This window comes from Centrocercus urophasianus, unplaced genomic scaffold (genome assembly GCF_019232065.1).
Source record: "Centrocercus urophasianus isolate 14NV4802_14NV808 unplaced genomic scaffold, USGS_Curo_1.0 seq_24, whole genome shotgun sequence".
Taxonomy (NCBI): domain Eukaryota; kingdom Metazoa; phylum Chordata; class Aves; order Galliformes; family Phasianidae; genus Centrocercus; species Centrocercus urophasianus.
Genome location: NW_024884800.1, coordinates 17,063,191 through 17,080,378, shown reverse-complemented (window position 1 = coordinate 17,080,378; position 17,188 = coordinate 17,063,191). Strand labels below are relative to the sequence as shown.

Below are 17,188 nucleotides of genomic sequence, written 5' to 3'. Positions count from 1 at the left end.
ATTTAGAAAAGAAGTAAAACTCCATTACATGGAAGATGGATCAGTAAGTCTGTAATGGGTTTTGAATTTACAATGATGGGTTTCAACCATGGTTGTTTTTTTTTTTTCCAGCCCAGTTCACCAGATTACACTTTGGAACTGTTTTATCCTCTCTACTTTCTAGGAGCACATACACAAAAATAATTTAAAAAAGAATCCCAAAGCACACACAGAATGAAATATAGTTGCAAGGATTATCTTGGGGAATATTTCTGCAGCAGGGCTGCCTTTACAATTTTGAGATGATATTTAGCCAACACTGCTTTTAATAGTGCAGAAAAAAGGTCCCCTACTGTGTGCAGGAAAAGGAATTGTGAGCAGACTGACCTTACACAGCAAGAACAGTCAAAGCAGTGAGCAGTAGTAATATCACAAGATATGGAGGAGGATGGTATTTGTCACAGAAGACAATAATCAATGTGCTCTTCATACAGAAAATGGGATTAACTGGAGTACTGCAAGATGTTAAGTAGCCATCATGCAGGCTGATGGACATTTTGGCTCTTCTGAACTCAAGGACCACAGCTCACAAGCCCCATGGATCAAATTCTTGAAAAACTGTTGCTTTACATTAACGACCAAGGGCCAGGAAAGGCTTTTTTGTTTCAAATGAGCAACAAAGTTCTGGTCCACAACTCACCCTGAGAACCTCTCTGCAGATGTATGCAATCCAGTCTTCCTTAAAACAGTTCCCTTTTGTCTTTTTCACCAGATCAGTGACAGAGCCAGCACCACAGTACTCCATCACCAGCTGCAGGAAGACAAATGCAACACATCGTTACCACAGCATCAGCAGAGATAGCAAAGTGATGCCTGCTGTACCACTAACAAGGTGAAGTGAACTATGTGCCACCCTCCTGGGTGCCAAATGATGCAAAATCTCATTTCCTGAGCAATGCACACCACTGAATAAATAAATAACAAACAAGAACACAGGAGTGCACCTCTCCTATTACAGGTCAAGGGTAAACATTTTCTTTCTAGTAAAAACGTGAATCAGAAGAAAACCAAGAACAAAAATAGCACTAACAAAGGTGGGATTTTTTTTCAAAATTTAAAATATCTCATCTTGCTGCAGATCTCTTGCAGACAAAAAAAAATTGAGAAATTATTTTTCTTTGCTTCATCGCCAGCTCCTCTGTTTGCTTTTTTATTTTTCAACTGGAAAAGAATGTAGAAAGTGACAAGGAAAAAGAGGGGAGAGGAAAAGACAAGTTCTATTTCATCACTGTTAAAAAAAGACGGAAACATTTAATTTGGGAAAGGAAAGTTCTAACAACAAATCTGATCAACAACCTAAGTCACAGCTATTATACTTTATGCTCTTCCTCTTAAGGGAGGTGGGAAGCAAATGGATGAGGCCAGCCTCGTCTCGGTTGTGTGCAGTGAAAGGACAGGGAGCAGCGGCCTAAAACTTGATCATAGGAAGTTCCATACAAACATGTGGAAGAATTTCTTTACGGTAAGGGTGATGCAGTACTGGAATGGGCTGCCCAGAACGTGCTGGAGTCTCCTATGGAGATATTCAAGACTCGTCTCAACGCCCACCTGTGCAATTTATTGTAGGGAACCTGCTTTAGCAGGGGGGTTGGATTCAATCTCTTGAGGTCCCTCCCAAACCTTGTGATTCTGTGATTCTGTGTGTAAAGGAAGAGGGATGTTTCTTTTTTATTACTTCTCAGAACGATGACTTCAACATTCCACCAAGACAAGGTCTGAGGCAAGTACATTGGAGCTCTAAAGAAAGGAGCTGGACATGCAATGAACACAACACAAAGCACTTACCCAGAGCTGATCATCTTGGCCTGCAGGACTCTTCTTTACAAACGCACCATAATATGTAGCAATATTCCGATGATGGGAATATTTTTTTAGCATATTTATCTCCAACTTGATTTCCTCCTCTTCATTCTGTGTCAGAAGAGAACAGAAGGCTCTTGAAGTGCAGAGAGGCCACCAAGGCTATGCACACTCCAGCTTTGGCAACGTTTGGGACCCCAATGAAACAAGCCCCAAGCAACCCACCCTGCTTTGGGCAGGAGTTTGGGCTGGAGTCCTGAGGCCTCTCCAACAAGAATTGTTCTATCAGACTGCAGTCCAAAGACAGCTCATAACTGAGCATGGAATCATTCGGATCCTTTTGCCTAGGATTGAGCTAGAGAATCAAAAATATCCCCATATGGTTATAAGAAAATCACATCATCCCCTCATGGGACTAGACAGGATAAATAAGCCAGGATCCCGTTCGCAGTTCCAGTATGCAGTAATTTAGTCTTGGAGAAATGAACTGGACTTAAACAGATAAAAATATTTCTAACACTCCATTATGTGAATACTCAGAAAGTACTTGAGAGCACACATCAACCAATTCATCTTCCCACTGCCACCAAGGGCCCAGCTGAGAGGAAACTACAGCAGAACAACTCACGGCCACACGTTGGCCTCCAGGGCCAGGGCTTGCCCCCTTTCCAGCAGCCCCACACCCCACACAGTCACAGTGTGCCCCACATCAAGCCATTGGCCGAGTGCTGGGGAGTGGAGCCTGGTGCTGTCAGTCCAGCCAACGCTGTGGGTGCTAATGGGAATAGTTTTACAACCGCCCTATAAGGAAACAGCATTTTTCAGTGAGGTCTTTTTTCAAGAGGTCCTCTCAGAGCAGCCTGTTTGTTTTACTGTCCCTGAGAGAAATGGTGCACAACACTCTGTGAAATGTCTGTAGATTTTGCTGTCTCATTTGCTTTATTAGGAAACGCATAGCACTGCCAGGTATCCATGCATCAGTTAAAGGGAGTAAGACCAAGTTGAAAATTAATTTACCTTGCTGCAAAACATTCCAGTCAGCACTTACTAGCTGAAGGGAAAAAAAGGAAGCAGCAAGAATAGTTCAGACCCACAGGACATTCTTCTGCACTTTCTCACTGTTTTCCAGTCACTTTGCCATTGAAGCTTTCTTTTAGCCATCACAACAGAGTGCTTACAAAACTGGCTGCACTGTCCCCTCAACCTGTACCAAAACACTGAAGCCTGGCAGGCTGAAACCAAATTCCCTCAAACATCTTATTAAATCTGACCTGAAAAAAGCATTCCCAGCAGGAATAGACAAGAACTTCCCTAATAGCTTCAATACACAGGAGATGTGCTGCCAAACCAAAGCCCAACTTTCTTAAGTTTTAGGAAAAGGGAAATGTGAAATAACTCAACTTGAAGCAAAAGCAGCTATTTCTGGTTTCAGAAGAGCCTCTCTGCTGAACAAAGACTCTCAAGACACACTTATTACACCAGGTACTTAATTTGTCTTGTTTGCAATTAAGGACAAAGGAAAACCTTTAATCTTCGGCTTAATAGGACCCTGGGTGTCATACAACTTAGAAAGGGTAAGGACAAGGCTGGAGTAGCATCTGGAGCATCCAAGAGAAATCAGAGCTGTCTCCCAGACAGCATGCAGGAAACCCAGGAAATACGCAAGGTCGTATTTCTGTCTGTGTGTAGCCAGGCCCAGATCAAAGGGAGCTTGTGCTCTTGCCTTCTGGAGGGAAAACAAAGCCCTGCTCCCTCTGAGACTCCAAACTGTGCATGTGAAAAATTGAAATAGGCAGGTGAGGACAGAGCGACTGGAGACAAAGGCACCCTTCAGCTTTTCAGTGCACAAAGGTATTCGGGAATTCCACTTTCCACCACCCCGTCTGTTAGTGCCACATAAGCCACATCTCCCAGGGGTCTGGAACCTGCTCGTGACTCATGTGCTTAAGAGAAGAAACAAGCTCACAGATGTGCAGGTGCAAAAAGCTGCTGGCTTTCAAAACCGATGCAGTTCTGGGTGCAGATGACTGCAGGCACAAAGATGACAAGCTCACAATCAAAGGCAATGACACTAAGAAGCAACAAATGAGAAAGCACATGCCTCTGACCTCAGGCAGAAACAAAATCATCAGCTGGTAAGTACTCCACCAAAAGATCCCTCGGTGCTGGGGGTACTAATGACAGGTTTCTCTTCACACATTATTTCACTATCAGCAAAGCCTGAAAACAACGGCAGGGAACGGCCTGCTGCAGAAGAGCCCCTTGACCAGCTGCACTGACACCCGAAGAGAAAAGCAGCAAGGATCATCAAGGATCCCATCTCTCCATGCATCCTCTGTTTACTTGGCACAGCCAGCAAGCAGGAAGCTCAGCCTGCGCAGAGACCCAGGAAAGCACACCGCCATCAGCTCCACTCAACGATTTCAAAGGCTCTCCACCCTGCAACTTCCCCCAGCAAAATGTGACACTGCAGCACTTCCTGACAGATGTCCATAAGATCCCACAGTGACCACAGCATCCTGCTGCTCCTCTTCAGAAAGCAGCCCGGGGCTAGAACTTGCAGCAGCAAAGGGCAGATTTGCTCAGCTCCTGATAAGCCTCAGATCTCAGAGCTGAATAATCACAGCTGAAGCTGGGCAGTGGTTTTCTGATGAAATAGTTTATTGCCAGAAAAAAAAAAAAAAAACAACCAAACAACAAACAACGCAGATTTGGTGAAACATCTGGCTGAGATGTACCAGTTATGATGAAGCATGAGCTGGAAGACTCCTTGGGTTGGATTTTGTAGTGAAAACAGAATGCTGGGGGAGAAAAATCCACTGCAGAACATCGAAGAGGTGTAGAAGTGCCCCAGGCTCTCTTGATATGATTGATATCCTTGTTCAACACCCTTCTCTCTCATGTCAGATAACAACGACCAATTGCTGAGCAGTGCTGTGGGCTGCTGATCAAACTGCCACCAATCTACACTGACAAGTGTAGACCTGGTGACTGGAACTGCCCTAAGAGAGATGTCTCCTGGAGGCTTGAAATGAAGAGTCTTGAAAGCAGGCATTCAAATCTCCAGGCTGTTACAGGCATTCAGCTCTTCTCCACTTTTAGCTTTTGGACAGAGATGAAGGTAAAAAGACTGCATTTGTCCAGGTTTCTTTAAACATCTACCTGTCTTCCATTACATGAAATTTTGCTCCACAAGAAAGCTGCTCCCAGTGAAGCACATTCAGTCACTACCCAAAGATGAAAATGACCAGAGGGGCTAGAAGCCTCCCAACTCACTCAGGCAGGATTACTATGACAGCTTCCATTTCTCACAAACCAAACTGTGAGATGTTGCTCTCAGGTGCAATTTATATGCAGGACACTGAAGATGAGGATTTCAATATTTTAAAGGCTTTATTTAATGCCTCAAGCCAGCTTTTCAAGCCCAAAGGAACAGAAAATAATTTCAACCTGAGCAGACTAACAACACAAGAGAAACACTGAATCTTTGGCAGGCTCTGAATTGATCACACTGGATTTCTGCATTACAGTTCAGTCTATTGCCTCAGTGCCCACACACTGTGAAGCAGAGGAAGGCTATTCCTATTTTAGAGGCAGAGAAGTGAGGTTCAGAGATGCTGTGGACTCATTTAGCACCAGCCTCAGCCATGCTGCACCCATGCTCCTACTGCCTGCAGCAGCAGAGCAGGCACCAGCTTCAGCCAATCTGCAGTACAGAGGGCCAGAAGCACGGACCCTGATCAGACAGACCAGCTCAGAAGGCAAGCAGTGAACCAGAGCAGCCTTAGTTTATCAGCACGCTCACTATTAAGCTCTTAAACTGTCACAACTGCTTTTGTGTTAAGTGATTCAACGTGAAAACAGCACGAGCTGTCACTGCTGTTAAGCCCCTCTTGCAATGGGACAGATTCCCCAGGGAGGTGCTGACTTTCCAGCCCACAGAGAAGTAGCAAATCAAACCTGAGCAGCTGTGTTTTGTCCCCAGAATCATGCAATGTGAATTCCTGAAGCTTTCCAAGGCTTTCTTCCATCTAAATTTTGTGTCCATGCACGTAGGCACTACTGGATGCTGCATTGCGTTGCTTACATACAAAGGAGACTGTTATGTACAGCAAAGGAAATCTTCCCAAGGTTCCCTTCCTGAAGTTTTTGCTTCATTTGTTACATCAAGGAAGGGACTGTCACTGGTGTGAACATGACAGCCTACAAGTGACATCTGTGACTAGCCTTCAAACAATGCTGGCTGACCCAGCAAGGCGTGAAAGCCATCTGCACAGAAGCTCTGGCTCACTTCTGAGTCCCACATAGGATCTGTTCTGTGGATTCCTTTGTCCAACCACACGTTTCTTTTTACAAGGTAGTAGTCATAGACAAACCAGCCCTTGGACATTCCTCATAGCAGTGCTACAGCACATCAACCAGCATGCAATTCAGACCACTCGCTGTTCAGGGCTGGATTCCCATTCCATCAGCAGAGACACCTGGCCTGGACCTGCTCTACGTGACAATGCTCACATGGACTAACTTGCTCTGTTGCCTTCCAAGACAGGCAGAAGACATAAAAACATAGACAGAGCTTGTTGATGCTTGCTCAAAATGCTCCACATAGTTGTACCACTGGCAGACTTGGCCCAGAGGACCTATTTCTTATCTTGGGCTATGACCCTTCCACAACTTCCCAAGAAGACCAACTTTATCTTGGAGTTTTATGCACCACGTTCGCGCTGCCAGAGCAAGAAAATGGGGAGCTGGTCATCCATGCAAACGGGTGTACTCCATGGAACCAACATTCCAGCACACTTTGAGGAGAGGGTGCAGGCTCATTCCAGTCCTTCTGGGGCACAGGAGCGTAAGATTTCAAGAAGGCAAGCTGCTTCACTACTAGCTGTGCTCAGAAACAAAAATCAATACTTAGCTAATTTTTTTGACACCTTGTTCCAGCACTGACACCACTTTATAAATGTGAGCAGGGACAGTGCCAATTACGCTGTCTGCTTCTCTCATCTGTCAGATAACAATAAAGAAGTGCTACATTTGCATTTCTAACATGTTCTTACTTGCTTGCTGTCACGGTAGCTACACTGAGGAATGGCTGGCATGTGAAGGGAGAGGATGTGATAAAACACAATAGGGGCATTGCACAGCTACAGGAAATCTTTTACGTGCTGTCTTGGGAAGACAGCTCTCTTCATTACTTTAGAGCAAAAAAACATACAGAAATGTATTCCTTATTGCTTTGTCCCCACTGGACAGGTACAATTGAAATTCTGGTTGCACTAACACCTCAGAACTTCAAAAAACAAACTACTGCTCAGCGACCATAATTTATACCACCAGATTATCTTTCATAAGCTATCCACATTCTCACGATCTGATTCTTTATTTTCTCTTACACCTTGATAATTGCTTTTTGATTTTTGGTTCTCTACTCACCTCAGTAACATTCATCACTTTGATTGCAGCTAGTTGCCCAGTCTTAACATGGCGGCCCTGTTAAAATAACAAAATACTGTAAGCAAAACAGGCATGCAAACTAAATACACAATAGCTAATGATGCATTTAACAGGGCTGTTGGAGCATAATATCAGAGGAGTTTATGGCTCTTCATCCAACTGCAATGGAGGAGGTGCAGCCACTAAAGCTGTATGCACTTTCTGGCTTCTTAAAACAAAAGTTTTTTGAAGACCGTGAGGAAAAGGAAGGAATAAAGCTATAAAAAGAGCAAACTCAATACGAAGACTGACAACCATTGGTTCACAAGAACGTGTACTAGAAATGCAATCAGGCATCTTGCTACAAAGTGCACAGTTTCTTGGCTAGGCAAGAACAAGTTACTCCATACATGCAAAGCATAGTGCTTTCTCCTGATAACCAGCACTAATCTCACACTGAAGGATGGTATCAAAAGATTTGCATGGGCAGAGGACTGGCTATGCATCCTAATTTCTCCCTTACATTAAACGTTCAGAAATGAGTCTGAAGCTTTAAGACTGCAATTTTGTTCTTTAAATAGTGGTGCCTGAAAAGCTGTGCATTAAAACATCTAACAGGCATCAGCTAAGTAAGCAAGCCATAGGAAATCAGATATGAACGGCTGCAATTTGGAGACTAAATGATTTGCAGGTCCAATTTACACCTGCAAAATTAAAAGCTCAGTTGATGTAACTTTACAACTCAGGTCCTGCCTGTACACAACTGCACACAAGTATTATTTCAACGACTAAGCAATTCTGCATCAAAGAAAAGTGATGCCTCGTTTCTGAGTGATCTGTCACAGTCATGTTTTCTTTTACAGACAACTGAACCCTGCTGAATTTTGTTTATTTGCAAGTGCCCTCGATCTCCGGGAACACCCTGGGACTGCAAAGCTTTTTCTCAAAAAGCAGAGCGCGGGGATTTCTGCACCATCAGACGCCGGGAGGAAGGCGAATGGCAGCCTGCTTCCTCCACACTGCCACAGCCACCGCTGCAGGCCACTGTGAGCACTTCCAGGCACTGTGTGCATGGCAATACAGCGAGGGGCTTGCCACAGAACACAGGCACACACACCATGCTGGCACCACAAGGTGCCTCCAGGAGCAGGTGAGCAGGCTGCTGGGTGCCCTCAGATCGCTCTGCATCCTGCAGAGGGCCATGACAAGAATCGACTGATTTTTGTAATTACAATGCTGCATTGAGACAAATTTCTTTACTAAAAAAAAAATAAAAATCAATACCACTGCACTTCATACAGAGCATTCAGAGTCCAGTTTTCATGGCATTCAGTTTTATTTCAGTGTAGAAGACCTACTCAGATTGCCCCTCTCCATTAAGCTCCCAGGTCTGCAATGGTGCTGACTGGTGGACGAGAGGAGCTCAGCCCTTGCAGAACCTTGTCTCAGGGCAACATCTGCCCTGTACCATGCAAAGTTTCCTTTCCAGTGTGCAAAACCCATTGGCCCATACGCCACCACTCGCATGCACAAGCTCATCTGCAATAAATGCTTCCTGACCAAGTAAAGCAGCATGCTATGGTAACTATGTGCACATATGTGGAGAGTAAAGGAGCAATGAAGACACGTTCTTGTTGGTTCAATCCAGCTCTCAACTTGCTTCAAGTTACTTCCAATAACTGTTATCACATCTTTGTAAAAGAGTTTCCACGTTTCTTGGCTGCATTAAGCTAGAGAGCCTCATCCTCCACACAAAAGCTGGTGTGCAGTCACACTAAGGGCTGAAGGCTTACCCTCACAAAAAGGTTATCTAAACCTAAAGGAAATGATGTAAGAGGAATTAATTTACATGTACTTCGAGACTAAGGGAAAAAAGAAACTTGGAAAGCATAGCTAAATGCTTATCTATAGATATATATCTCAATGTTGAGATCATTTTACTGCTATTTTTTGGGACATTTAATTTCAATTACAATGCAATTTCCTTAAAAAAAAAAAAAGATTCATTATTATTGTAGAGTGATAGATGTCTCAAAAGCCCCTGTACCAAAAAATGTGTCAGAATTAGATAGCACACAGCATCATTTACACAGCACACAGCATCATTTCCGTCTGTCTGACATCATCTCAACATGCACAACTCAAACCCTTCCTTCAAAATCTGCCAAAGGAAAACGCTCAGCTTGTCACCGCCACCCAAAATGGCAGAGCACACATACAGATGCTCACACAAAGTGCCATTAATGCCCGGGCAGACTGACTGAGCAGGGCAACAGGCTGCACACTGTGCTTGCTTTAATGCACAAACCACAACGGTTCTGGCAGTCAGAGTGAAAACCTCAGGTTTCTCCCCCTTTTCTTTTTTTTTTTTTTTTTTTTAACTGTTTCAAGTACATTTTCCTAGAAATCTCTAAAAGTGGTAAACATCCTGAGCTCAGCCCTGGGGTTCTCGCTAACACACCAATATTAGTGCCTAAGTAAGGGTTTCAGGGCCCGGCCCCATACTTTTTCAGTTATCAATAAATCTCAGAGGTTAGGCAGGGTTCATGGGAACTCTTACACTGCTGCTTCTGCTGAAGCCATAAGGTTGACCATGTCTGAATTGTTTTTAGAAAGGCGGTGTTTTGATTTTTTTATTTTTTATTTATTTATTTATTTATTTGCATAAAGCTCCCCAGCAGCAATTGGCTGCTTTAACTTTTACCCAACTAAACAAGGTCAACAGATGCACTTACTTCTGGGGCCAGACATATTAATGTATCCCTCACGATTCACTCAGAGGGAGGTGAGGCACTGGAACAGGTTGCCCAAGCAGGCTGTGGATGCGCCATCCCTGGAGACATTCAATGCCAGGCTGGACATGGCTCTGGTCAGAACAGGGACTGTCTGATGATAAGAGTTTAAATGTGACTGTTCTGGAGCAAATAATCACTTTGGAGACCCAGAGCTATTTTCTGCAGGATATTGATTGTATTAAAACTAGAACTACGCAAAATGGCACCAGAGAGTGATTTGTACCACCTCTAATTACAGGACACCTCGGCTGGGTGTCAAGATTTAGTTTTTGATCATGACAGTGCAGGAAATGGTTTCTCAAGGTGGGCTTTCCAGCTTGGGGCGGTGCGGATGGGGAGCCTGCTCTTTCAGCAGAAACAGCTTTGTGAACTTCTTTGAGTTGCGCTCCCGTGATTTTAACCAAAAATGATAACGATGCAAACAGAGAGGCATTCCCTTGTTGTAAGCTGGGGGTCACCAGGAGTGGATTCAGAAGAAGGGAGCAGGAGGCAGAGAGCAGGAGGGGAGAGGAGACGCGGGCAGTGCCTGAGGGCTGTGCAGTCGGGCAACAGCAGTGACTTGCTTGAGAGTGGCCCCTCTGCTCCGCTTCTGCTCACAAAACACACCAGAACCTTGATGAGGCTGCGTTTGCTAGGACTTTCCTGTGCTTCTAACCAGCCACTGAAGAAGACGTCCTCTGCCTGCTTTTGGCACAAATGCTCTGCTGCTAATGGCAGAGGCAATTTCCAGGTCTGCATGGGAGCTAAACTACACGCCGACGGTTGCCAGGAACTCCACTATTTATGGGTGTGTATTTCCTCCGTGGGAAGACAGCAGCTAATCTGTGGGTGCCCAGCCTTTTGGCTTGCCCGGGCTGCCCCCACAGAAGAGGGGCTGCCTCGGTTTCCCACAAACCAAGGTGTCACTCGGGCTTGATGGCCATCTCAGCAGCTCTCAGGGAGCTCTCGAGGTGCTGCTCAGAGAGTTTAGATCAAGTTTTACTCCTGCTGTGCTTCACCCTTGAGAGCAGCTGCTCACGCATGCACGTCCTGCCAAGCAGCCATGGCATGAGTGAGGCGTGATGTGGAGCGGGGGATGTTTTTCTCCGGTACAAGAGACCTGATCAAGTTTTTGAGTAGAACACCTGACTGCAGCTCCATGCGCTCTGCTCACAGGTATTGCATTTCTGTCGACTGGGCACTGAGAACCAGAGACAGGCTGTAGGTACCACCTTCCAGGGTGCACACAGAAAGGGAGGGCGGGCACTGTGATGACCAGAGGGCTGAAGCAGCTCTCCCCTGAAGAAAGGCTGAAGGAACAGAGCTTGTTTAGCTTGGAGAAGGATCCAGGGAGACTTTATTGTGGCTTTCCAGTACTCGAAGGGAGCGTACAAACAGGAGGGAGAATGGCTGTTTATGGGGTGGATAGTGACAGGACAAGGAGTGGTTTTCAACTGACACAGGGGAGGTTTAGCTTGGATCTGAGGAGGAAGTTTGTCACACAGAGGGAGGTGAGGCACTGGAACAGGTTGCCCAAGCAGGCTGTGGATGCCCCATCCCTGGAGGCATTCAAGGCCAGGCTGGACGTGGCTCTGGGCAGCCTGGTCTGCTGGTTGGCGACCCTGCACACAGCAGGGGGTTGAAAGCAGATGATCACTGTGGGCCTTTCCAACCCAGGCCATTCTATGATTCTTTAGCAAGAGATGGCTTGAGAAGGTGGATGCTAGTCCAGACATGGGGGCAGACCCCCCCTGTGGGACAGTGGGAACCAGCAGCTCCAAAAACAGGAATGGAGTGCGACTGGAAGGGCACTGCTGGACGAGGGCAGCACCCTGGTGATACAGGACATGCTTTAGGTGGAAAGACTTCACCAGCACGGGCGGCCTTGAGAGAGCTGTGCCCAGTCTCGGGTGCCCAGCACATGGGAGTGTCGGAGGTACGGCAGAGCCCACAGAGGAGCACGGGGCTGAGCAAAGGGAGGCATGGCAGAAGAACACAGGGGACCCTGCTGACCCGGGCCTCCCTGTGGGCACGCCAGCTGCCATCCCTAGGGCAGCTGCGAGCAATTGGGCCTCTGTGGGCCCACAGCCACAGCCAGGCCTTTGTGATGGCTGGGCAGCACAGAGGCCATTGTGATGTGGACGGGTAACCGCAGCAACAACACCCCTGGCAGGGCCAGAGCCCTCAGGTGCTCACTCCGAGGAGAGCAGCTCTGTCAGCAGGCAGCAGCTCGACTTGGTGCTTTTCTCTGGTCTCCAGACATGGAGATGCTGAAGGAAGAGGAGCCTAAGGCTCACTCTCAGCCCAACCAAGGGCTGCCGAGCGGACAGAAGCAAGACGAGGTGAGGCTCAGGGAGTGAGGGAGAGACCAGCAGCATGACGGGATGGTGTGGAGAGCAGCAGGAGGAGGGACGTGGTGCTGGGGAGAGCCGGCCAGCTGGCCCTGAGCACCTTACAGCCTGAGCACTGCGCTTCCTGACACCTGGGAGCATCTCCACACAGAGCCAACGATGCCTGGGAAGGCCAAGGCCCACGTGGCCCTGGAAGCTTGGAGACAAGGGGCAGAGAGCAGCTTGGCCAAGCTCAGCTCTGCCATCCATGGGGCACGCAAAGCCCAGGCCCAGGCCCAGTGGGCCCAGTGGGCCCGGTGGCACAGCGGGTGCTGTCGGGCCAGAGTGGGCGCTCAATCCCTCTCCTTCTGTTCCCCGCAGGTGATCCGCAGGCCACCTCACACAACGACAGCGGGCAGCCAGGAGCTTTGCACAACTACTCTGGACAGCTTGAGCAAACAGGACGAAGCAGAGGAGAACACTGTGCAATCCCCCGTGCCACAAGTCCCGACAGAAACTGTGGCTGTACGCAACACACAGCAGGACCTGACACAAGCTCAGCAAGCAGCGGGAGCAGCAAAAGCAGACGAGGCCCAGGAGGCCGCAAACAGAGTGCACGTCACTCCTCAATCAGGGCCTCATCCCCAAGAGCTTACAGCAGCAATAGCTGCCCACAGAGAAGTTGTGCACACTTCCTCAAGCTGGGGCAACAAGTCACGGCACCATGGAGGGCCATGGGCCGATCGGAACCCAGCCGTCCTGAAGCCGTGCATCCGGTGCCAAGTGATGGGCGCTAGGCTGTGGCTGCACCATGAGACTCGAAGGTCATGCCTAAAGATCTTGTCAGAGAACACAGAGCTTCTGACAAAGATGGCTAAAAGTTGTGCAGCCTGTACTGGGCACAGCCTAAACGAATTGTGGGAAATAAAAAGGCAGGCGAGGAACACCAGGAAGCAGAGAGCAGGGCAGAAACTCCCGTGCGTTCCAGAGCACGAGCCACAGGGCACGGCAAAGGAGGATGAGCTGGGAGAAGCTGATGATGAAGAGCCAAAGATCATAAGCCACTGGGTCAACCCCAGGATCGCAGCCTTCATCCGGGACCCGCAGGCTTCTCCTCAGCAAACGCCCGGCTCTTCCAGCATCACGGACACAGAGGTTTCGGGAGAGTCAGATGGCCAGGCACAGAGCACGGCTCTTCCTGCCTCAAGGCACGCAGATGCCAAGGCTGGAAGTGATACGCACGATGGCCACGGGATGCCAGCATCCACACCAACAGCGGAAGAGGAGAACGCTCCAGCTTCATCTCTCCTGAGCGAACAGAGCCCAGCGGCGAGGGATGAGAGCCAGAGGCCGTGTCTGCATGAGCCAACAGCCTGTGCCATTCCTCTGCAGGACACAGCCCAGGCCATGGTGAGTCCAGGCGTCGGGAAGTGCTGGAGGAGACAGGTGGGCCGACCCCCTGTCAGACTGAGCCGCACCGAGCGTGGTCAGCTGTCGGGGCATGGCGGGGGCTGCTGCAGGGAGCCCCCAGGCCCAGCAGGTGCCACATGAGGAGCTGCTCTCTTCCCAGCCAGCTCTGTGGAGCAGGGTGGCAGCGGCCCATGCGGCTGCGCCACCAGGACAGGTTGCAGGAGCATTTGCAGCAGAGCCATGGAGGGCAACACAGGGAAATGTCCCAACTCACTTCTTCCTTCTTGCCTTCTCTTGCAGGCGAACAGGCTGGAAGAGAATGAGACACTGCCTGGCAATGGGGTCCCGCAGGGAGACACGGCCAGCGTGCCCACCTTGCCACCAGAGCAGGCAGAATCTCTCCCGTCTTCTGGCGCGAGTCGCGGTGAGCGCCGGCCACGGCGCAATCTGCTCAGGAGGGCACTTGGGCGTCTGTTCAGGGTTTGCTGCTGCTGCTGCATCACAAGGCAGGAAGAGTAGCGGTGTCGGGCCACCAGTACCAGGCGACTTTTCAGAGCTGGCCCTCAAGGAACTGTGCAGCACCCTGAGCGATCATCACAAGACATAGCAGGACAACACACAGTACCACAGTGAGGTGCCAGAAGAGACACCGGGCAAGAGTCCCACTCAGGAAGGGAAATATCCCATTCCTAAAGATCCCTGGTATACAGCTGGGCCCAGCAAGGGCAACCCGAGCAAGTGAAAAGCAGTGGCCTACCATCTCTCCACCGAAACAGTCTGGGTTGAAGATGGGGATGGACAGAGCAGGCTACGGGCAGAACTGCGAGCTGTGTGGATGGTTACAACCAAGGAACCCGGTGATGCTATCCTATCTGCACAGAGAGTCGGGCTGTGCAGCAGGGGCTCACCCCTTGGATTGCACAGTGGGCCACCCAACAATGGATTACTCATGCCTGACCAGTGTGGGACGGAGATATGTGGCTAGACATGTGGAATGCGGTGAAACACAGGACCATACATGTCCACCATCTTTCTGGTCACCATCCTCTACCTGTGTGCCGGACAAAAGACAACATGGGCAGCTGCTAAAGCTGATCTCGCCCAGGCATGCCGAGACTGCAACGCTGGCTCCAAGATGAGACCAAGACCTTGGCCTGAGACAACAGCCCATCTTGCTAGAGGACACAATCCTCTCCACCCATGGCAGGTCGATTTAACTGGGCCCCTCCCTCCGCCTGAGGGGGTGAGATATGCCCTCACCTGCGTCAGTCAGGTCCCTTCCAACCCAAGCCATTCTGTAATCCTACCTGATTCTACAACTGTGCTTTACAACTTCTCTGGTTTTCAGACCTTCAATCAGATTGTAGCTCTTGCTTGATAATAAATCCACCAACATTTAACACCCCAGAAAGACGTTTGAATTCTCTCGCCAACTCCTTATCTCACGAATTCACAAGACCTGGGCATAAGAACATAAAAAAGCAGGAGGCTCTTTCCCAGCTCTGAATAAGGGATCCAAATTGCCTAACTACATTCAACACAGATCAGAGGGCACTCACACCCCATGACATGGTTGCCCCCATCAGCTGTGCTAGCTCCACTCCTGCAGATTTCCAGCTTTCCTCCAGGCAAAATCCCAAGCAAGCCCCAAGTGCCACGGCTGCTCCCACAGCTGGCTCTGCCTGGACAAGGAACCTTGGGCTCCCAAGACGACAGCTGTTCAGGCATTCAAGGCCAGGCTGGATGTGGCTCTGGGCGGCCTGATCTGGTGGTTGGCGACCCTGCACACAGCAGGGGGTTGAAAACAGATGAGCACTGTGGACCTTTCCAACCCAGGCCATTCTATGATTCTATGATTCTCCCTGAATGATAGGAGGAACAATGGGCACAGCACTTCCAGTCTGCCATGCAATGCGCAGTGCTCATCGTCTGCAGACCACCAAAGGGAATCAATCTGCTGTGATTGAAGATCCAGCATTCCATATTTCCCCGGAAACTGGGCTGAGGACAGTGTGGTCCATGGGCTCTTATTTCACGAATAGAAGGTTTCATCTTTCATCCAAATCCTTGCTTTGAGAGTACCTTTCAACTCTTGAGAATGCAGCCAACACACTCAGTTGCTATCTGCAAATCACCCATATCTCCATCCAGGATTAGAGCATTAAATGTTATCAATCCCATACACAGCTCAGACTTGAATAATTCTGAAGCTCAAGGACTCTGACATCGAAGTTCCTGCCTGCATTTTGGTGAAGTATCCAAGCTGGAAGAAATTATCCCATTAGCTTTGAGTCCAACTAAATTTCTCACCCAGAAAACACTTCCGTGTAAAATCTTCCGCAATTGCCAGTTAGTTACTACAGTAACATTCTGCAAACCCGGGGCCAGCACTCAAATTTTTCAAATCTGAATGTTAGTCATTGCAGCCACATTTGCAGGTGGTGCTCTGTGCCAAAGATCTGTTTCTGATGAGGTCCAACTGTGCGTTATCTCTGCAGGGAGAGCTATGGGGAATGGGATAGATCACCAGGTGCTTTGAATACGCATTTATCTTCTTAGTTCAGATAGATAAAGGCACCAGTTATTTATGTGCTCTTCTGAGGGCCAGGACATACACTTTCCTATTTGGATGAAACAAGAATGTCAGCATTAGCAGGTAAGTTATTAGCTGATAAGGGAGCTTAACTTGCATTAAGTGTATTTACATGAAAACATGCTCAACTATGTACAACGCCTTTTCCTTTTAAATCCAAACTAATTCCTGAGGCCTTGCATTGGGCCACGTATCTCTGGAGATCAGAGGGGCCAGCCCCCCGTGACAAGGTCCTGGTCTGACAGGGTCACCTCTGCCATCACCCATGCATGTGGGATAGTAGCATACTTAATGTTGTTGGTCAGAACACGGGCAGAAAGCCGTGGGACTCCAGAGTGACCCTTCACAAAACTGTCTACTTGCTTACAATCCAGATACCACACCCTGAACTATTAGGACAGCCTCTGTGCCTTCTTTGTACTTGAAAGGCAGCCTGGCTGTCAGAGCTGGAGGACCTTGCTATGGGATGACCTCTGCAGCCGGCTGCCAGCCACCCGTGCAGAGCGGGGTGAAGGCTCAGCTGCTCAGCTGCAGGCTCTTCCTGAAAGTGAATTCAGCGAGCAGATTTCCCGTTCAAAACCTACATACGAACTTTGAAGTCTGAGCCCATCTTGGGTGAGCCAGTGCGAGGCTCTGCGGTTGCTGGTGCGCTGCCAGCTGGGCTGTCTGCACCAGGGCGGATCCCCACCCTCTCGCCCCTCTCCTCTCCACCCTTTCCACCCTGGTCAGGCAAGGAAAGCCTTTAGGAGACTACACAGCAAGCAAACAATGCTCCACAAGGGGATTCAGGAAACCCCACATTCTGTTCC

At 48.6% G+C, this 17,188-nt stretch overlaps 1 protein-coding gene across 1 annotated transcript in view; it reads right to left on the bottom strand.

Moving 5' to 3' along the window:
* The window catches only part of NRK (Nik related kinase), a 79,042-nt gene that overhangs the window by 40,582 nt on the left and 21,272 nt on the right, over positions 1-17,188 (bottom strand). Inside the window, exons 3-5 of the mRNA XM_042825056.1 lie at positions 7,273-7,329; positions 1,825-1,950; positions 680-790 (exon numbers count right to left, since the gene is read on the bottom strand). Of these exons, the coding sequence (XP_042680990.1) occupies positions 680-790; positions 1,825-1,950; positions 7,273-7,329 (294 nt within the window). The remainder of the gene's footprint in view (positions 1-679; positions 791-1,824; positions 1,951-7,272; positions 7,330-17,188) is intronic.